This window comes from Lonchura striata, chromosome 24 (genome assembly GCF_050655825.1).
Source record: "Lonchura striata isolate lonStrDom1 chromosome 24, ASM5065582v1, whole genome shotgun sequence".
Lineage (NCBI taxonomy): Eukaryota > Metazoa > Chordata > Aves > Passeriformes > Estrildidae > Lonchura > Lonchura striata.
Genome location: NC_140726.1, coordinates 2688749 through 2711168, shown reverse-complemented (window position 1 = coordinate 2711168; position 22420 = coordinate 2688749). Strand labels below are relative to the sequence as shown.

Genomic DNA, 22420 nt, shown 5'->3' with positions numbered 1-22420 from the left:
AAATGGGAAATAAGACCTGCCAAAGTGCTATTTTGAAATGGTGATAATACAGAGATGATGGACTTGGGTTGAAGCTGTAATGTTGCAGCCCTTTACCCTCTCAGGTCACTGTGAATTGAGTGCAGCTATCGAAGTGCCTTGTGCCACTGAAAGGTTGGAAAGAGGATTGAACAATTGTATAACCTGGCTGTGCTTTAGCACACTCATCTTTTCATGTGCAAAATACTTTCATACTGTTTAAATTACCTTCTAAAAATATTTGATGTTTTTACTACATCGTTAACTGTAAGGAACTGATATTTTTTCTCCTCCTCAGCCTGACCCTTTGGATTTTCCTGAAAATAGCATTTGTGCATGCTCCTTGTTCACACAGAGACCTGGGTGGGAGCCACTTGTTTGAATGGAGGTGTCAGTGCAATGAGGGTGAAAGTCATTTTACAGAAGTGATTTAACAGAGCAATATCCCACATTCATGGCAGGAACACTGCTCCTGTAATAAATTTAAATCAATTTATTGCACATCACTGACTTCCGCTATTTTATTCTAAATTCTGTAACCAGATCAAGGTTAAGGAAGCAAAAGATGAAAGGAGAAGGGGAAAGGAAGCCAGAAGAGGGGAGAGGCAGCGGGAGGGGGGCAGCAGGATAAGGAATGGTTCAGAGCAGGGCAGCAGAATCGAGCTCTCACTTTGGGGCTGGAGTGCTGAGCATTCCTTGTTCAGAAGAACAGAGAGGAAAATGGGTTTGTCTTTTGGGCCTGAAAGAACTGGGAGGATTGCTCTGAGGTTTTTCTCCTTGTTTATATCGATGTATTGGTACTATTTCTAAATACCAAATTATTCCATGGCTAGTCCTTGTGAATGTGTTCTTCTTGTGCTTCTGCTGAACACAAGCAGTTGTGGATTTCTGATGTGCCAAGGAACAGCTGCAGTGCCCGGGATTTCAGAAGGAAGGGGATCCAAAGGCCATTTCTGAATATGCTGTTACAAGATTTTGCTGTAGTGTGTTGGTCTGAGATCAATGAAATGTGTTTTTCATTTGATTCGTGCTGGAGAACAAAGAGTCTGGATATTCAGATGCCTCTTGAGGTCAATCCGTTTTCTTTCAGTGAAGGGAGTGTTTTGCTTGTGCTTAACTTCTTCCTCTGCAGCAGTGTGAAATTTCATTTTAAACCCAAATAGCCCTTACAGTTTCCACCAGACTTTATATATATTATCAGGTGTTAGTTAGTCTGTTCTCTTGAACAGTTAGGGTTCCTCTGTCTGCAAGGTTTGAGTATCAAAAGTGAAAACCCAGGAACAAGAAGCTGCCAAGTGTAAATGTCTGTAGCCCAGGTGGGCTGTGACAGCTGCTGTTTCAATGTGTCACATTTGGGGTAAGTTATTCCACACTTGCAGTTGCTCTGTGAAGCTCCACGTGAGCCATTTGCAAGCATGGAATTTGTTATTTATATGGAAGGGAAAGCAGGATGATGTGCAGAAGCTGGCTGACTCCAGGAATGAATCAAACCCACTAATGTTGATGTTTAACCAGTGAGATAATTCTGTGTCGTGTTAATTGTATGAGGCATGTACAACACAGAAAGCTTCCATGGAGGCTTGGAAGGGGCTTAAGCAGGTAAAACACTGTGGTTTATGTTCCCTTCACAGTGAAATGTTTCTGAAATTTTTGGGGAAATCCAGGGGTCAAACATTCTCATCAAGACCTTGCACAAAACACATTTGAGTTTGCTCCCACATGGAGAGAACTGGTCCCCAAGAAGGCAGGTTTGTGTTTTTCAGGAGAAAGAAGTTGCCCTCCTTGTTTTATTTATCTCGTACATAAAATCAGTTTATGTCTATTTGATTTAAATTTAAACTTTCCTTTGAGGTTTATATTGCATTGTGTTTGTGAAGGAATTTTCAATAAATTCTGATCCTAGTTTAAAACTGTTAAAAGCAGCTTTAGGTAATCAATACCTGCACTACAGCAGGAAATCAGACCTATTGGCAACTGTTGTTTTATGTTTAGTAGTTTGAACTCTGGCCTCTGAAAATTCATGCTGTAGTTTCTCTAAAGTGTTTCTGGTATTAAATACCTTCCCTGGGAGATTTGCTTACTCCTGCACCCTTGTTGACTCAACCTGACTTTTCAATACTCTGTCAGGTTTAAGAAATGTGAACAATAGCTTTCTGGGCCAAGAAAATAAAAATACAGGTTTCTTCATAGATAACAGTTTTTAAAATGCCTTTTTTTTAGTATTACAAACATTTTTTTGAACTGTGTTGGGAATTTGATTTTGAGTATGCATAGCAGGAATGTAGAGAGGGAGAAATACCCCTGTAGGTATAGGGAGATATAGATAAATAGATGTATGGAAGGTGGTAGGGCTAGATTGCAAATAATTTTATCTGTGATTATGAAAATTACAAGTAATTGCATTTCTGTGGAGTTAGTCCCTTGCACGGTCTGGATCTTAGAGGGACCTGGCCTTAGAGGATTCAGATGAATTTTCTTTGCACAGAGTCTTACAATCACGAATCCACTTGACTTTTACTTTCAGAGATGGAAATGACAGTTTTCCTCTTTATATTTCAGGATACCTTTGATCTGTCATATGTGGGAAGAAAGCTAAGAGAACCATCTAAAAATGGGTGTTAAAACATTCACTCATAACTCCCCTGCTCACAGTCAGGAGATGCTGGGGAAGCTGAACATGCTCCGGAACGACGGCCACTTCTGCGACATCACCATCCGCGTCCAGGACAAGATCTTCAGGGCGCACAAGGTGGTTCTGGCCGCCTGCAGCGACTTCTTCCGCTCCAAACTCGTTGGCCAAGCAGAGGACGAGAGCAAGAGCGTGTTGGACCTGCACCACGTGACGGTGACGGGCTTCATCCCCCTCCTGGAGTACGCGTACACAGCCACGCTCTCCATTAACACCGAGAACATCATCGACGTGCTGGCCGCCGCCAGCTACATGCAGATGTTCAGCGTGGCCAGCACGTGCTCGGAGTTCATGAAGTCCAGCATTTTATGGAATACACCCAACAGCCAGCAGGAGAAGGTGCTGGATGCAGGGCAGGAGAACAGTGCAAACTGCAATTTCACCTCCCGCGACGGCAGCCTGTCTCCCGTCTCCTCCGAGTGCAGCGTGGTGGAAAGAACCATTCCCGTTTGCCGGGAGTCTCGGAGAAAGCGCAAAAGCTACATCGTCATGTCTCCTGAGAGCCCCCTCAAGTGCAACACACAAACCAGCTCCCCCCAAGTGCTCAATCCTTCCACTTCCTACCCAGAGTCCAGAAATCAGCCCGTGGACTCGTCCTTAGCTTTTCCCTGGACTTTTCCTTTTGGAATTGATCGAAGACTTCAGTCAGAAAAGGTGAAGCAGGCGGAGAACTCTAGGACTTTGGAAATGCCTGGGCCCTCCGAGTCCAGCAGGAGGATGGCGGATTATGTGACTTGTGAGAGCACCAAAGCCAGTTCTCCGCTGGTGATCGAGGAGGACGTGCGAGTCAAGGTGGAAAGGCTGAGTGATGAGGAGGTTCACGAGGAGGTGTCGCAGCCTGTGAGCGCATCCCAGAGCTCCCTGAGTGACCAGCAGACGGTTCCGGGGAGCGAGCAAGTGCAGGAGGATCTCCTGATCAGCCCTCAGTCTTCATCTATAGGTATGACCATTTCTGCAGTTACGTATCCCAGCTGGCACGTGAGCACTGGGGACTTTGTTGGAGGAAATCTGCCTCGTGGGTTTTCATGCTTTACTTATGTGAAACTCCCTTTTTTCCCCCTGATTTTTGAAATGTTACACATAAACTTGGAGTTTTTTAAGTAACTTTGCAGAAGGCAGCTGAGAATGGTGAGCCTGTGGTAACTCTCTTTATTCAGCAGAGGTTGATAACTCCTTTCTACTTCTAGTTGCCTGACTGGGGAAACTTAATTCTGCTTTCATTAGTGCCAAAAGGCACGATCTCATCTGAGCTGCAGCGTCAGATTTGAAAAGCTTGTGCCTGCAGCCACAAAGGGTTAGAATAGTGCTTTGCATCAGACATCAAATCTTGTATAATCATGACAGAGAGCCTTTGTAAGAGGATTTGCAAAATAAGTGCTGAAACACTGTCATCTTAATGCCCCAGACAAAAATAAAACCACACAGTCATAATATTGAGAATCTTTCCATTTCTGTGGGATTTGATTCTCAAGTTGCTTCTTCAAATGCTGCTTGTTGCTGAGATAAATCTTTTTTCCATAAAAGACAATTTGAAACCAGTTTTGGGATCTTATAGCAAGCTGTTCTTTATTAAGAGCTAATACTTAAAGGTTACTGGAATAATCCCTTTTTTCCTCTGCACAGAATGCATTGAATGGCTTTTAGTAAATCAGAAGATAGAGCTTTTGCAATATTTCTAATTTAATTATCAAATTTTTGCCCAAGTCAGCTATTTTACTCTCAAGTGGCTTGAGCTGTGCTCAGCAGAGTTTGTTTACTGGAAGATTTTTAATAATGCCTGTTCTGTTTGAAGATTGTAAGAATGGCAAAGGCACTGCTCTGCTTCATTCAAATAATGTGTATGTGAAAGGCTGCCCCCATTAAGGAATTAAATAAACTACAACACAGTAAAGAGTTGTAGCCTTGTAGTCTGCATTTTTCATTTGCTTTGGTCATTGCAGCACTGTGACATCCCTGGAGAAAGTGAGATCAGGCTGATCCTCCAGAGCTGCAATACACACTCAGTGCCAAACTGTTCACTAAAAAGAAATGAAAATATTTCCCATTTATGCTATCCTTTGCTGCTGGATTGTTGTCCAGTTTGTATAGCTCACATGTTGATATTTTAGATTGTAATGCTTTTTCCAAATGAAAATGTTTTCTTTATTGGAGACAAGGATGTTTAGCTTTGCTGGGGAACAGACTTAATGTCTTATAGTTTAACTCTAAATCTTTAAATGTAGTTTGCAAAAATATTGCATAAATTAAAAACTAAAAGAAACTATTTGTTTGCTGTGGAGTCACCAGGAAAAGTGGTCCTTGTTCAAAAACAGGTTTTCTTTGATTCAGTTTTTAACTCATTGCAGTCAGAATGGAAAGACTTTGCCAGGGCCACGTGATAAGAGATGCAAATTATTTCATCAAAGTAATTATATCATCACCGACAAAATAGAACAAGAAGCAGTAATGATTTGGGAATGTTAAAAATAGCATATCAAGTGATAGATATCATAAATATATAAATAAGTATTGCACCAAGGCAGCTTAAAGAACAAACTGGGTGAAAACTGCAGATCCCAGATGAGTAGTTTTGTGTGCAGGGTGCAGAGAATTTCAGGCTTTAGTGATTATAATTTTTAAACTTAAATATCTGTCATTGCTCTTAGTACAACATGTTCTGCCTTAAAACAGCTGCAGAGAGAAGAAAAATGTGCCAGGGAAAAATCTTTAAAGTACAAATCTGCTCTTTGTCTTTGAATATGTTTGAATTAATATTTAGTGGTCTTGGCATAATAACCATCCTCAGAATGGTTTTTATTCATGTTTTGCTATAAAGGGAAACAGTGTTCTTGCTTTTTAGCACAGTTATGATACAGCACACTTTGTAGCTAGAAAGCACTTTTTACCTCCCAAAAATGCATTGCTTTATGCAGTAATGTAAGAATAGCAAATGGAGACAGCAAGATTTGTTAAAGTACAGCTTTTTCTCCCCTGAACACATTTTCCTCATATAATTGCATATATTTATCTCAGTGTTTTATAGTGCATTTACAAAAACATTCTTGCCTCTCTCTGATATTGCAAAAAGCTCTTATTCACTCTTCGGGAAATCTAGGAATTGTTCATTTGCAATTTATTATATTTGGAAGCACTTTATAATACAGAAGGAGATGTATTATAAAATATCTGGAGCAGGGACTTGATAAATAAATCATTATGGTTACAAAACAGCTGTGTCTGAGAAGATACTCTCATAACTCATTAGCACTTTTGGCATTTGAGAGGTGAAGGCATGAAATTAAACCCAAGAGCACTTGGGCTTGTTTTTCAGTAGACTGTCATGTAAGTATTTCATGAAAAAGAAGGATAAATCAGAACAGGAATAACTTTTATAACTTTATAGATTGCTTAGCTGATGAATTTCCCAAGTATAGTTTATCACCTCTTAAGAAAATTCAAAATTTTTATTTTACTAATTGTGAAGCTGCCAGAGCTGCAATTTTCCTCTTGTCACTGGCCCCATAACATGGCATCACATTAAGACAAGAATCTCTCACTTTAGGAAGGTCTCTCATTATTTTTGACAGAATATGCACATTTTCTGCTTCACCTTTCACATCTTTGTTCCTTCTTTTTGGTTTTCCATTTTCTCTGACACTTACCAGTGTACACCTAATTCTGTTGATTTTCCTGGTGAGTTTTAGGGTCCCCAGATTCAGATGCTGTTCTCTCTTAGAAAGCAGAATGGTTTCACCCCAGCAGCAAGAGTAGCTGGGCTGTCCTGTGCTTTGCTTGTCCTCGAGGTGGAGTAGGGAGAGAAATTTCCTTCCCCACCTGTCCTCATGTCCCCTGGTTCAGTGGGGGAGATCCAGAGGCTGCTTGGCCAAACTCTGGTGGTGATGAGAGATGAGCAACAGCCCCATCAGTGAATGAAGTGTGGGTTTGTTTTTGTGCTGCATTTCCATTGCATTCTCTTCCCCAAGCCCTTGAGCTACACGTGCCCCATGCTGGTGAACTGAGCAGAGCTCTGGAGTGGCTTTGTTTGTACGTTTCTCTAACAAACAGGTGTTTGGTATTTTATGTTGCATTTCTGATTTCCCAGAGGGCTCTTCCTGTCTCAGCTGCTTATCAATACATGAGGACATTATCAATTAATATATTTATGGATGATTTGGACCACAAAAGCCATTTGGTGTAGCAGGTTTGAACTTCTTATTGCTCAGAAAGTCTTGAAAATTTGACAAAATAGTCCCTTTAGGTGAATGTAACATTTCTGCTTTACAGTGCTAGTACTGGATGTGTTTTGAAAACTGGCTGTAGTTAACATTTCCATTTTCTAGGTGTACCAAATATGTGCCCTTTATTGAATTGTCAATTTACTGGGTAATCTGTGCAGAGAGAAGCTGATTTGGAGCAAGTTGCTTCTGAGTGTTCTAAATTACTTTCCCAAGACACTTTTATTATCTTATCACCCAGGAAGCAGTGCCTATCAGAGATTTAAGAAAGCAAGCTTGATGTGTATTTAACTGCCCCCCAACCCTTTTTGAACAGCTTTTTGCATTAAATTGCCTTTTTTTCTTTGCCTAGGCTCAATAGATGAGGGGGTTACAGAGGGATTGCCCACACTCCAAAGCACCTCTGGCACTAACGCTCATGCAGACGATGACGATCGGTATGTACCAACCTGGTGTGCAAAGTGTTCTGCACCAAGTGCTGTGCTGTAATCAACCTCCCCAGCCTTAATCCCACAGTGTTTAGTTGTTCCTACATCAAGTTCTCTGTGTTGATCAAAGTACAATCAGTGCCTGGAGGGCCAGATGCTTTAGAAGAACGTAGGTGATGAAAGTCAGAATCTGCTTACTCGTTGCTTTTTGTTTCCTATCTATTTCCAGGCAGCACTGGTGAAGAAAGATAGTCCTGTTCTTGCTGTTGCTTCATCATTGCTCAGTATTAATAAATTTTAATTAAACCTTTATGTGAAACATGCATGCTAAAGCAACAAACTGAAAACAAGGACCTAGCCCTGACTTCACCAGACTCCCACTACTGCAAGCCACAGGAGAGGCAGAGCAGCCTTAAATCTCTTCCCCCAAACTTTCTGCCTGTAGCTTCTTACCAAGATGCTGTGTGGCACTTGCTGTAAATATTTAGCAGGCTTTTACTGTGCTGAGCTGAGTGATTTATTAAGGGAATCCCTTATAAGGGGAAGGTTGGCAGAGAAAACCAAACTAAACTGGGTCTGTTTGGTCAAAGAGACATCATGGTTCTGTTAGAGACAAGTGAGGTACCCACACATGGCACACAGGGCTCCTCTCAACTGCTCTGATTCCCAGTCCTTAGCTCTCCCCTCTCTCAGCATGTTTTTCCAAATTGGTTTTTGCAGGGGTTTGTAAGACAAGTGGGTCTGAGGAAGAAGTGTGAACCTTTGGAAGTTGTTCCAGAAATTGTGTCAAGAGAAGCTCCCTATAGAGATAATAACCAAGAGATGCATTTTCATAGCTTATAAAATCTTTCCTGTCATTTCCAGCTAAAATCTATCCCACTTCCCTGAAAAAGGGAAAATAACTGCTTAGATAAGACTTTTTGGATGACATAGAAGATTTTATCTATCTGCTAACAAACCTGAGTATAAAAATAACACCCGGCACTTAAGGGTTGAATTAATAGTAGGAGCACATGTTGCACTTGAACTAATCCAGGCTTTTAAACCTGTAATTCTGAAGTCAAGTGGCACACATATTTTCAGCAGTGGATAATTTCAGAAATTTCCCATAAAACTGCAGCGCTTCAGCACAAACTGCATAGAAAATTCAAAATCTAAAAAATTCTTTAAACATACTGAAAATTCCCACTAAAATATCTCTTAAATGTAGAGAAGGAAAGAATATTTACCTTATTTGTGCCCCAGTTTGAAAATAATTTATCTCAGAGTGACAGAAGTATCAGCAAAATGAACTCGAATTTGGACGTTGTTTCAATAGCTACAAGTGAACTAAGAGTCGTGGAGATTTTAGACTCCAGAACTACCAAGTGATTTATTTTATAAATTCAAATAAAAGCATCAAGAATGCTCTGATTCCAAGAACCAGTTAAATGTGTAAAATGGTGCTTCCAAGACCTGAGCAGCTTCCTTTCAGGGGTGTGTGTGTATTTGTCTTGTCAGTGCATTCAAATACACTGGGACAGCCCTTCAAGCGTGACCTAAATTCCCATTTCAAGCATGGGATGGGCACAGCAGCCATTAAATGTGGCCTGTTGTTCACTGTGCAGCAATTTCAGCACACACTTTTGGGGGCATAAGAATTCTGAATAAAGTAAAACATGATTCTGTATCTGAATCAGAAAAAAAAAATCAATCAATACATTGTACAGATGGAGAAAATTTCCCTCCCAAACTGTTTGAATGTTTCATGGACCTTTAACTCCATAGTGTACATTTCTTTATTACTGGAAATTATCAAAATGTCAAAATCAGTTGTGTGCAAATTAATACTAAAAAATGTATATTGTAATAAGCTTATATTACATTTCTACTTCTAAAACAAAGCAAAAGACTAGTCCCTCTAAAGGTCTCTCATTATTACATCTGTGTCACTGTGGGAAGAATCATAAACATTTCAAAAACTAAGATGTCCTATCTCTTGAGTTTCTGTCTTAAATAATTAACATCATTAATTTGGCCTCCTGCATAATCAGTGTTTCATAAACAGTAGGTCACATGTAATTGTTGTCAGCATAATAGGCACACAGGAATCTGTTAAGTATTAAAATTACTTTTCCAGAGAAGTCTGATCTATTCTTTCTCTGGTATTTCACATTTGGATTGTTAAACACTTTTCTAATCTTGCCTGCTTTAACAGTTGGTCTCCGTATCAGTTTGTGGCTGCACTTAAAAAGGAGTTGCTCAGTTATAAAAGTTAAAAAAGGTCTCTCTGATCCAATAGAATGAGAACCTCCACTTCTCTAAAATAATAGTTATTTGCAAATAACTAACACTTCTATGTTCACTGGCATTTTGGCATTCATGTTTGTCAGAGTTTAGTTCTGCATAGTTAAATATGTAAATAATCTCAGGGTGAAAAGAAGAAAATGTGCAAGTCGGATATTTCAGTGAAAACATTTGAAACCTTTATCTCTGTGTAGCTGGTACAGCAATTCTTGGAGATGTCAAATCTCAACTGTTAAATGCCATATTGATCACAAATTGCAAGTCATGAAAAATTAAGTAAATGTGGGGGAAAAGAAGCAGGGGAGAGAAAATCTAATAGTGAGAGAAAATCTAATAGCGTTTCAAATAAAATCTCTTCACGGTGCTAAGTTATGTCACCAAATAGGTATTTCACCCTGCTGGCAGTGTGAGCATGGGAAAAGACAAGGCAGGCACTGATAGCTGGAGAGCCTCTTGATTCCCACTAGATCTGCTTTAATCAGCCCTCCTCATCATGAAAGGTGGATGAATTAAAGAACCAGACTTTATTTCCAATTCCTTCTATGGAGCTGTGCCCATTGCACTTCTCCAGGGGAGGAGGTGGCAGCAGCACAGGCATGGAGGGTGAGCAAGCCCGGAGAGCTGGAAACAAAAGGAGAGCTCTGGCTCCTGGCTGCTGCCCTACTTTGAGTGTCTCCTGAGAAAGCTCCAGGAGCACAACGTGCCTGTGCCTCCTCACAGTCCCCTAACACAGGAGTGAGGGAGGCAAGACCTAAGGAACATGTCAGCAGAAGATGAAATTCTTTGTTGTCACAAAACCCAAATGTTATTCTTATTTGAGCACACTACATGTATAAAAAAGGGAGTGGAGTGCCAGAGTTGGTCAGGAATTTGGTAAGAAAAATCAGAACCTATGTTTAAAATACTCTCATTTATTTCAAAAAGCCTCAGTTGATGTTTTTTAGACCCCAAAATTGCAAAGAGCTCCATTCTGCCAGGCCCAGGACAGGAGTTAGTGACTTTGCTCTTGCAAATACTCCCTTTATCACAGAACAAGTCTGTCAGCATCTCTGTTTTCCACAGCTTTGGTACCCTACTGTGTATAAAAAGTCAAGGACAAGAAAATGTCTTCTTTAGTGTAAATCTTCCTCCAGTGCCATGTGAGATCAGAAATCCTTAGGGTTTTACAGACTGAGTGATAACTAAACTCCTACAGGAAACTCTTTAATCTTGTGTGTATCAGGAGATACCTGATGCTTTCTCTCCAGATAAATTTTACAGCTGGAACTTCTGCTGCTGAGAATTCTGCACTCAGAATTCAGATACCCCCTGTCTTCACAGTTGTAGTGACATCCTTTTCCAGAGTAAACACAGTTTAAGTGTTGATTTTAAAGAGAAGATCCTAGTTCTTGCCCTCCTGTGCTGCACTGCTTTGTGAATTTTTGTATGATGCCTAGGAAAATGTATTTGTGCAATTTCATTTGTGTGAGTGTTAGAAATCCCCAAATCTAGCATAACCCTGAAGTCAGCCCTCTGGGCTTTAGGGGGAAGCAGAGCAGCAGAAGGATTTCCTCAGTTAGGAAAACTTTCTGACTGTGAGGAAATACCATATCTTTTCTCAGGACACATCAGACATTTCAGTTTAGTAAAGCTAAAGTTGCAATGTGCTGGCCACGGAATGAATAGTGAGGGTCAGAGCAGTTCCCTGCTGCCAGTGATGGCTGATCTTTCAGCAGGCTGGGAGCAGCTGAAATTACTATTTCACCAAAAATACAGACCTCAATGCTCAGGGAAGGGAAACCCCGGATGAGTACAAACCCTGTTGTTCCCATGTCTGTACCAGCAGATTTGTTCTTATTTCACTGTGCCTTTAGCAAGTTCCTTGCCAGAGGACTTGGATTAGAGCACTATAGTTCCCTTAAACAGTTTGCAGCTGGAGGCTATGGAGGAGCAATTAGTCAGTTTAAAATAAATTACTTTGAAAGTTAAATTGTTCCTCATTGCAGTCCATGTGCTGTTCTTTAAACACAGCAGTGGAGCTCTGCTCGTGGAGCTCTTTGAATCAGACAAGGAGCAACTATTGCTTCATTAGATTAATATTTTAAACTTAGAAATATGCAGTTATAGATACTAGTATTTGTTGATGGAACATGGATTGAGATGAAAAATTAATTTGCCTTAATTTCATTTGTAAATATCACTGGAGCTGCAAAATGCTCCTTTGCTTTTCATTTGCTCAGCTCTATAAACTCTTCCTCAGGGACTGTTTAGTGATTGCAAGTCATTGATGTGCTGGAGAAAATGCCCATGCCTGGAAAATAATGTTCAGTTTGTAGTTGTGATCAGGCCTGTTGCTCAAAGAAACAGAATTCTGAGCTTATTCCCTGGGTGTGCTCAGATGTGCAGAGTCAGTGACTGGAAGACTTCAGGTGCAGATCAGACACATTGCTACAGCCCCAGAGATTTCCAGAATAAATGAAATTTCAGCAGAAATGTGACATGCCAATCTCTTCCTTCTCACACACAAAAGCCCTTAAGGTTCAGATTTTCATGGATGAGGCTTCTTGGGTCATTTCTCTGCTTGTTTTGAAACGAGTGCCTTTTTTCTTTGTAGTCTGGAGAACGTTCAGTATCCCTACCAACTCTACATTGCTCCTTCCACCAGCAGCACAGAGAGGCCCAGCCCAAACGGCCCCGACAGACCCTTTCAGTGTCCCACGTGTGGGGTGCGCTTCACTCGCATCCAGAACCTAAAACAACACATGCTTATCCACTCAGGTAAGAAACACCCCTGTTCCCCAATTCCTGACTCACAGCCTCGCTCTGCAGCAGCTGTACTAATGCAGCTTTTCACTCACCTGCCAAGTGCTTGAGAGTTCATTTCAGAAAGACTGCGTAGAGGTTTGTCTTGTTGAATGCTTGTTTTGATCCCTGACTGATAGTTGTGCTTGTGGATAATTAGTATTTGTGTGGACTGAAAACACCTGATTGCCTGGAACTCGTCAGGATAAGTAATTTTCCTGAAAAATAGCTGAGATGAAATAAAAGTGTACTTTACCCTTTTATTGCACTAAAGAAGTAGATAGAGATTCTTCCTCTGCCACATTGGAATTCTCTGCCGTATTCCAAAGGAGACTTGCAACCATAGGAAAATATTACCTGTCTGTGTCCTTGCATTGAAGAAGGTTGTATGCCTTTGGATCTCAGACTTTTTGGAAAGACTGCAAAACAACTGAATTGGCTTGATTATCAGTTTAGCTCTTGCAGGTAGCACAGGCAGCCAAAGGTTTATGTGAATGCCTCCTCTGGGCCTTGGTCCCCAAATTCATTTTGATTTCTAACCAAGTGTCAACTCCTCAATGTCTTTGCTATTGGTGTTTTCAAGACTTGTCAGCATTATGTGGTAGTAACATTGACATTTGAGGGAATAAAGGGAATACTGAAGGGTTTTTCTACTTGGGCACTAAGTCTCATGGATTAGCATCTCCTGGTTTGAGTGACTCTTACCTGCACACAGCAGCTGAAGCATTCTGGGACAGAGCAGCCACAACTGACCGGGTGTAATTTTTTCCTTGTCAACAATTATTTGTTGAATCCTTTCAAGCAAAATAACCAGATATGTGTTTAATTCTTGAAAAAGTAAATTCTGTGTGCATATCAGGTGCAAAGTGATCCTAAGCCTGTTGTTAAAATCTGACACCAAAGCATCTCTGGTCCATCTATCAACTGACACCCCCTGGGTAAAGTTGGGAGAGCTTTGAATAGCTGGTTTAGAATAATTAACATGCAAAAGAACTCTCAAAGCTTGTAAATGTTGAAAGTGTTTTCACATGAGTAAAATGGCTAAAGAGATTTCCCTCGAACTACCAGAGGAAATAGGTGCCCTTGGACAGTAGGAAAGCATGAAAAGTTTGAGCTCCACCAGACCATATTCCAGTTTATTAACTTGTTTTCACATGCTTAACAGGGCGTTTCAGTGTAACCTTAACTACAGCTTTCTCTGTCTAAAAGCCCTCAATTAAAAGTTCACCTCCTGCTTTGAAAGTAAGGAAAGCAGAGTGAAAGACTGGGGGAATTAACAGCCAGGGCTGATGCACATTCAGCCTTTTGAAAAAATCTTTTTTATTCCTTGACAGCCCTATTATGAATAGAGCTCCATATTCCAGATTCTTAGCCTCAGGTTTGGATTTTCCCACTTTCTGGAGTTCAGACTTTTTATTAAATCCTAAGGTTTTAGTGACTCAGACTTTTATCTTGTAATAGTTCTGTTTGTGTGATTACACACTCAGCCACTGCAACATGTTGCAGAGCTCACATGTTTTAGGGTAAGAAATGAAAAATGAGCTAGGAACTGAATTTCTAAATTACACAAGAAAAAAATAAGAGGCATGAAGCTGTCCTGTCTTAGAGAGCTGTCTGTCATGCAAAGTTGCCGAAAATTCTTGTACAAGAAGGTTCCCACGCAATATAAAGACTCCTACTGCCCCTTTTATCACCATTCCTGCTGCATTACAGGGGCGGCCCTGTGCACGCAGTCCCCTTGCCAGAACACTTCTCCGAGGCCAAAGGCAGCCAGAAAAAAACATTGCAATTAAGGGTAGGCTGATAATTGCATTGTTTGGAACCAGTCTGGCACAAGAATCTGCCGAGATCAAAGGAGTTCAAAGGCGCTGGAGATGACTGCAGCATCAGGTCCTTGTTGGATCTTTAATCCACGGGGGCTTGTGGGGAAGGAGCCTCGGGACAGGTCACAGCCGTGAGATTTCCTGGAGGTTGTTACTGCGGTATTGCACTCAGCTCTAATTGTTCCTGCCTTTTTTAAGTTGACAGAGAATCTTTCCCTCAAGCAGGGCTTCGCTGTGAGCACGTGCAGTGCTGTCCCCATGGCACTGTGGGAGGATTCTGCCCTGCCCCGTGCTCGCAGCAGGTGAACGTGTTTGCGCTCTCTCTTCCACAGGCATTAAACCCTTTCAGTGTGACCGCTGTGGGAAAAAGTTCACCCGAGCTTACTCGCTCAAGATGCATCGCCTGAAGCACGAAGGTAAACGCTGTTTCCGGTGCCAGATATGTAGTGCCACTTTCACTTCCTTCGGGGAATATAAACACCACATGCGGGTTTCCCGGCACATTATCCGCAAGCCTCGGATTTACGAGTGCAAAACATGTGGCGCCATGTTCACCAACTCTGGAAATTTAATCGTTCACCTGAGGAGCTTGAACCATGAAGCGTCAGAGCTAGCAAACTACTTCCAGAGCAGGTGAGGTGCACAGCAAAAACCTAACAGGGAAACTTGCTTTTTTTTCTTTTTTTCTTTTTTTTTTTTCCTTTTTTTTTCTTTTTTTTTTTTTTTTCTCCTTAGATCATCATTTCCTGCTTTCAGGGCAGCCTGCTGTGCCTCTCATCAGGTTGCCAGCTAATTCCAGTCAGATTGATTCCTGCTCCACTCTCTGTTGTATCTGATCTGTCTTACAGCATGGGAGCTATGTAGGAGGCTACTGAAGAATCCAGCGATATGCAGAGGCTGGTTCTGGGTTACTTAATTTCTCTTTTCAGTAGTACCTATGGCCAGGCCAGTGGTGTGAAGCCATAGTGTTCTGTCCTGCAGTATCTGTGATTTGATATCGATTTGCTTTTCAAAACCTTGTACGTAGCCTGTTCACTTTCATAGGGCACAGACTTCCTACTTCATTTTAAGTGCTTGCTTAACACTGTGGAAAGACTGCATGACTCCAGACCTTCTCCTTTCTCATTTTCTAGATAACATTACTAAATGATTAGACTAATAGGTTTGGAAATAGTAAGGGCCACTTGGACATTTTTTTATCAGGGCACAAAAGACTTGGCATATCTCACAGATGCACTGCTAAAGACTATTAAAAAGAGTTCTGAGGTATCAGATGAGCACTGTGTTCTCTCACTGGTATAAATATAATTGTTGGAATTTGAGATAGAAAATACAAAAGTTGGATGAGAGAAACTGAAGACAGGAAGGTCTTCCAGCTCTTAAATCTATAGAGTGCAGCTTGGTGTGTGTAAGTCATTTGCCTTCAGCAATGCAAAAGATGTGTTCTGAATGTTACAGCATCACAATCCCACCCCTCCTGATTTCCAGACATTATTCTTCTCCCATAAAAAACATTTGAGTATTTTGTTCTATTTGACTAACTCAGAAGTGACGTAGGACGAAAAAGATTGAAAAACAAAGCAGGGAAGCCAGTTGCTGTTCTTACAGTAGAATATTGTTTAAAACTACAAGTGCTTCATATCTGTGGGCTTACACAGTTCTTGTTCTTGGCTCTTGTGCCAAAACTGGAGTGAAAACTCTGCAGGGTGATGCCCTGGTTGTGGTAAGCACTGCATTGTTGTCAGCAAATTAAAGTCATATTAAAGGGTGTGATTTTTTTTGCCTGTAGCCCTTCCTTCAGTCTGGTTTGACAAACACAAGGTTTGGCAGAGCTGGCTGTGAGTTTGGGTTGGAGCAATGAATGCTTTGTAATTTAAGGATTTCTTTTAACTGAGGCATTGCCAGGTGAACCAAAGCATTCAAACATGCATATATGTGATATATGTATATACTTGTCTCAAGTACAAACTTCATGTCTGGTGCTGAAAACTTGCAAAGAAATTTATTTCCATTATGTCCTCATGCTCTGAAAATACAACTGGAGCATTTGGTAGGTTTTCTTTGGATCCACTCAGGCCTCAGCTGTTAAGAGTGCATAGCAGAAGCATTGTCCAGAAAGGATTAAAAGGGGAAGGAAATGCAATTCCATACTTCTCTCAGGAGCATGATACGTGTCAGGATCACACCCCCACTGCAGCTGGCAGCTCCCTCTGCCTTCAGCTGCCTCACCTGGTGCCTCTGGTTCCAGCCTGCCCACTTGGAGGGAAGTCCTGCTCCTGCTCTGGGGGGTGGTGTACCTCAGACATGGCGAGGGCCGCATTTTGCCAGTGCTGAACTCATTTTTGTTTCTGTTTTTAAAGCCTGAGTGCTCCCTTTTTTTCAATGAGGTTGTCAGTGCCAAATGTGTTCCAGACATTAACTTTCATTCTCATCAAGGTGATACCATCTAATAATAGATGTGTAGGAAATATGGATGTGAAATAGATGCCATTGAATAAATTCTGTGTGTGTGGAAATGAGAACCAGGTTATGGTGCTTAGTGGAGCATGTGAGTGCCAGGCTCTTGGCCAGTGTGAAATGAGTACCTTTGTTCTCTGTCGATGCAGTGTGTAGATGTGTGATGGAGCTGATACCATGGTGTGAGAAATGACATTTCTCTTCTGTCCTTTACCCTCTTCCAGTGACTTCCTAGTACCGGACTACTTAAACCAGGAACAAGAGGAGACCCTCGGGCAGTATGAGCTAGGGGAGCATGGCTTTGAAAGCAACTCTTCTGTCCAAATGCCTGTCATTTCACAGGTGTCGTCAACTCAGAATTGTGAAAGCACTTTCCCCTTGGGGTCTCTGGGTGGGTTGGCAGAGAAGGAAGAAGATGTGCCAGAGCAGCCAAAGACTAACACCACTGCTGAGGCAGCCGCGGGTGACCCTCCGAAACCGGAGCTGTCATCTATTACTATCGAGTAATTCATGGTTTGGTTTCATTTTTGTTCTTTGGAAAGTGCCTGTGTTTGGTCCTGTACATTTTAATTTAATTTTTTTAAACAAAAAGTGGGGAGATTTTCCCCTTTTTACTTTGTAAGCTACGCTTTAAAACTGAAAACTGCGACAGATGTTACATTATTTTTCATGACGGAATGATCACTTCTGTGAAAATATTTAAGACTGATTGCACAAAAAAAGATCTTGTCAGAACATCATGGAAGCTGTGATATACTTCTAAAGAAGAACAACTGATTCAGATCACTTTAACTATTCCTTCTTCCACAGTTAGAGCAGCTCATTCAGTTTCTCTTGCTTCTGCAGGCCCTCTGGTTAAGGGAAAGAAATCAGAGGAAACCTTTCTCAAATGATAAACAAAAGGATGCATTGGAAACCATGATTGAACAGTTTTGACTAGTTTTGAGTGGATGCTTTAATCTTCTGCATAAAGAAGTGACACTTCCTATATGTGCCTGCTGTTTTTCAAAGCCCTTACTGTGCCCTGTGCTTGGAAATGGTGAGCGGTTTTGAAAGGAACAGTCACACACTTCTTCAAAACACACCATCCCTGTCCAGCCCAGATGAATGCCAGGTATTCCTGCTTCTATTCCAGTCCTTTTAGAAACTTCTTGATCAAATAGCCTAAACAGATCTGCCCAGCTGAGGCTAGGCATGGAAAGTCTAAAGGTGCACCAGGAATTGGGAATGATGGAAAAGTGTTTAGCCATGCAAGCCTGACAAACATCTCCTGACTGTACCTGTCTGTAGCTGGGGAACCACAAAGGAAAATGAAGGTTTTCCCAAACTGAAATTCTTAAACCACAGCCAGATTATTTGTAGTTCTGATCATTTCCCCCTCACATAGACACTGTATTTTTACTAATCTGAGAGATAGCTAGAGGGAGTTTGCAGACTGGAAAAAATAAGCTCTTTTGTGCATTATTGCACATTTTTTTGTTTATACATACTTATGTATAGTTTCAGAGATTTTTACTAGCCTGTTTTGGATAAAACAAGCAATTTGTTCTCTCTAAGGACAACTTTCTAACCAACAGGGGGTTGTTTACAAAAAGCCTATAGAGCAATGATGAATTGTTCCTGTTTCAAAACACTTTAAATCCTTGCCAACTCGGTTTATTAAAGGCCATTACTCCAGCTACACACACAGCTCAAGCAAGCAATAAACTGAAATATTTGCAATTTTATTTTTCCATATTTAGAAAAGGCTACAAATGGAGGGTGTGGGATTTTCAGAGCAGTGAGTCATGTTTGGTCGAGGCTGTTTGGGCCCAAGTGCTGCTTTGAAACCTAAATTAGGAAGTACATTAGGAGATTTGTGATTTTTCTTACAACTTCTGAAGTTAACTCAGTGTTTGATGCCAAATGCCCACGGCCTACAGATGATGTGCTGAGTGAGTAGGTATTGCTTGATCTCAATATTCCAAAGGCATGATATACTCCCTAAGTTTTGAGTCTTGTTTTTTGTAAATTGCTGTTTTCAGGCCAGATTTGTTTTATGCAAACATGAGGAGGAAATGAAACCAATAGAGAAAGGTTGCTCCTGAAGAAACAGAAGACACAAAAGTCGTATTATATTGCACATCAATTTGTATTCAGTCAGCCTAGGCAGCTGTGATACTCTCTGAGACTGAGTTCTTTCTATTAATAGCCAGCTTTTGTAAGGCAAAAAGTTTATTGACCTTTGGAAAGTGTTTAAAGGGTTTCAGGGATTTCAACAATTTTTCTCTTTTTAGGTTAAACCCACATATTTTAGTTAAATAGAGCAAAAACAGTTGGGATTTAAGTACTTTCCAAGTTGCTGGAATGAGGTTTCTCCACCAGATCCAAAGGGTGTTTTAGAAACATGCTGCAAAGAACTTCTGTGCTGCAATTCAGTCTTGATTATATCTACCTTTGTGAGGCTTCTTAAAAGGGCTTGAAGGAGAAATGCTTTTTCTGGGCTGCTGTACTGTGAAATAGCCCAGTGCCTGCTGATGAGCTGAATTCAGACACCATTTCTCTTCCACTTCTGATTTCTCTGAGAAGCCAGTGAGACAAGACAATGCCTTTTGCTGAGCTTTATTCTGAACTAGAGGGCTACAACACTGAGCTCAAATCCAGCATTTTCTCTTTTTCCTGACGTGTTATACAGCTAAATGAGAGTCCTTTGTGATTTGTGTTCTGAAAAGTGCTTCACCCAAACCACATTTCCTGACTGCAGAGATGTAATAATCAGAGGTGGCTGGGTATGAGGTGGAGGACGTAATCTGATCATTAGAATCTGATCATTTTCATCCCTGAAGTATTTTGCTAAAGAGTTCATTGGTGAGAAGGTGCAAATACACCATAGACATATCTGGATATTGGATTTTTAAGACTTAAAGTTTTGAGTCAGAAGGCAAATTGCTTTCAGAATACCAAAGAGAAAGTGGAAAGATAAAAAGACTTTATAGCTCTGATCTGTTCTTCCTTGCAAAGAAATAAGGATCATTAACACTGAGGTACAAGGCAAGGCCTGGGGTTCATTATTCATTGCATTGTGTGTTACACATTATCTTTTCAGCCTCCTGTCTCTGGGTAACATCTTAATTTAGTTCTCACTTTTCAATCTGGCTCAACTGAAGGAGGAATAGAGTTCTTGGAGGATTTTGTTTGGTTGGTTTAGGGTTGGGTTTACTTGTTAATTTTCCTGTCTGTAATTATTTCTTGTTAATATCTCTTTTCTCCATAGAAATGAATACAGTTTAAATGCAAACACCATTTTATTTCTCCTCTCTAACTTGTTGGAACTGTTCAGTTCTTTGAAATGCTGATGTTCTTCACAAGAGAGATGTAAAAACACAGAACCTCTTAAAACAATTTATGTTGCTAGTATGCTTGGATTCCAAACAGAGCAAGAGAGATAACTAAAATAGAAAAAAACTTGCCTTAAACTACACTTGGGATTAAACCTAAAACATAGATTTCTTTAAGTACATTATCAGAGGGTTTTGAATTCTGGGATGCATTTTCTTATTTCTTCTTTGTTTTTTTGTTTTTTTTTTCTCCCCCCAAAAAAATCCATTATTTAGTATGCATTTCTATGTCTGCTTGCCAAGGGTCAGGGTTGATGTGGTTCAACCCTCGTGCTCCAAGCAGAGTGAGCCCAAGTGGTGTTTCCCACAGCTGCAGTTCAGTTGTCAGGCTCGCAGAGACCACGGTCAAGTCTCTCATACTGAGAGATCAGTAGACTCGGTTATTGAAAATGGTTCTGGGTTCACATGGATTCTGAGTCTAAAAGATGTGAATTTAAACTTTTTAAAAAAGTAATAGCTGCCAATGCAGTCAAATATATTTTATAAGACTATGATCCCTATATGTCCCCTGCGGGATGAAATTTTATTGTTTTTAAGCTATGGTTTAAGGTTTTTATATGAGGGCTTCAGGCACTTCTTGGTCACTGGTTCCCCCCTGCAGCCCAGGGTGTGGGAGCGCTGAGGTGAGTGCTGGTCTCTCTCAGAGACAAACCAGGAAGCATTTTATATGCAAATCCAACGGGAGCTTCGTGCACCCTGCAGGGATGAGAGAATTCAGATGGAGGAGCACCTGCTGCTCCTCCATCCATTGCAACTTCCACACCATCAGAATATGGAAAATAGCTGATTTTCATTCAGGCCAGTTCCGTTCGAGTTTTGCTCACAAGGTGAAATCCTGTTTTGGAGGGTTCTCATCTCCAACTGTAGACATAATAAATCCCATAGCATCTTGATGGCAGGTAAGAGGGTTCTAGGCCAGACAGTACCTCAGCCACATCAGGGGTACCTGGTAAATAGAGTGGGTTCCAAGTATTCGAGGAAATGTACCATAAAAGAAAGAAATGTGAATTTTTTTAGTGCAACAGTACTTACTGCTCTGGATTTTCGTTCACTCCGTGTGTGCTAGCACAGTAACTCCGTGTCCCACATGTCTCAGCTACAAATCTGGTTGCACTAAAAAAAAAAAAAGTGGAATCTGGTGCTGCCAGCCTGTGTGGCAACTGTACCTACAGTCTTCCTGAGGGTTGCTGAAGTCCCCAGAAGAGTGATTTTGTTTCACCGTTCATTTAGCTGATGCATGCTTTTGATATTCTGACCTGTAACCCTGGCTACACCAAGTCCTTGGACAGCTTCCTTGCTCTGTTCCTGCAGTGCCTTCACTCGAGGTGCTGCCCCATGGTGAAACCCCAAAGAGGGAAAAGTGGAAGCTGGAGGAAAAAAAAATGTGAATTAAATTATTGTTGGGCTTCTTTGTGCATTTTAGTAACAGTGAAACCCCCTTAACTGTGCCAGTCTCCAGTCACCAGCCGTATATCCAGTCATCATCTCATCCACAGTACAGCTTCTCTTGTTGATGCTGGCCACAGCTAGATTACTTGGCATGTTTATTGACCTAACAGAATTGGTTTTGGGTTTTGGTTTTGTTTTTTAATGTATACGATGTTTAAATACACTTCACATTTTATATAATACTATCTGGCTATTAGTATTTTTCAGGAACCATAGTTCTTGGTGGCTATATATATTTTTGTGACTTTTTTTGTAAACTAAGTGCCGTTTCAACGTTACAATCATTTTTAGAGTTATTGTAATCAATGTGAATATCATGTTTTTTCAAATCTGTTCTGAGCCTGTAGTGTTTGCTTTGTGATCATACGTGTAATGTATATATTCTGTATAGTTACATTGTATTGAAATACTAGCTTGTTTGATATAAGAAAAGTATGTATTGGGTACCTTTTTGCTAGCCTGGTTGTTTAATCTTTAAAAAAAAAGTTCCAAAATACAAAAAAAAAATCTCCAAACTGGTCCCATTATAGGTCAAAATTAAGGGGGGAGAAGAACTAGTTTTGAGTGTCTTTGGATAGAAATATGAAGCTAAGATTTTTCATTAAAATATTAATGTTTTATGGAGTATATCTTTGCTTTGTGTCGTTATTTAACTCTGCCAGCGTTTGCCTTGCAGTACAACAGAGTACCTTGGACCTTCAGTGAGAAGGTGCAACTCTGTCCCTTGAGCTACATTCTCTTACAGCTTTGCTTATAACTAGTCCCAAAATAGCTGATAGGAGGAGAACTCGCTGGTGCTGAAGCTGTCACTGGGAGAAAGGTAGTTTAAAACAAAATTAACATTAATAAATGGTTGGAGAAGTTACATGAGTAAAGAGTACTAAGAATAAAGTACACA

At 40.7% G+C, this 22420-nt stretch overlaps 1 protein-coding gene across 4 annotated transcripts in view; it reads left to right on the top strand.

The window, feature by feature from the left end:
• ZBTB44 (zinc finger and BTB domain containing 44) overlaps positions 1-22149 on the top strand; it is a 37122-nt gene extending 14973 nt beyond the window's left edge. For all 4 annotated transcript variants that reach the window (XM_021525794.3, XM_085560173.1, XM_085560174.1 and 1 more), the window contains 5 exons: positions 2578-3647; positions 7274-7358; positions 12229-12392; positions 14572-14872; positions 16921-22149. In XM_021525794.3, the coding sequence (XP_021381469.1) occupies positions 2630-3647; positions 7274-7358; positions 12229-12392; positions 14572-14872; positions 16921-17203 (1851 nt within the window). In that variant the 5' untranslated portion in view covers positions 2578-2629 and the 3' untranslated portion in view covers positions 17204-22149. The remainder of the gene's footprint in view (positions 1-2577; positions 3648-7273; positions 7359-12228; positions 12393-14571; positions 14873-16920) is intronic.
• Positions 22150-22420: the final 271 nt, after the last annotated feature.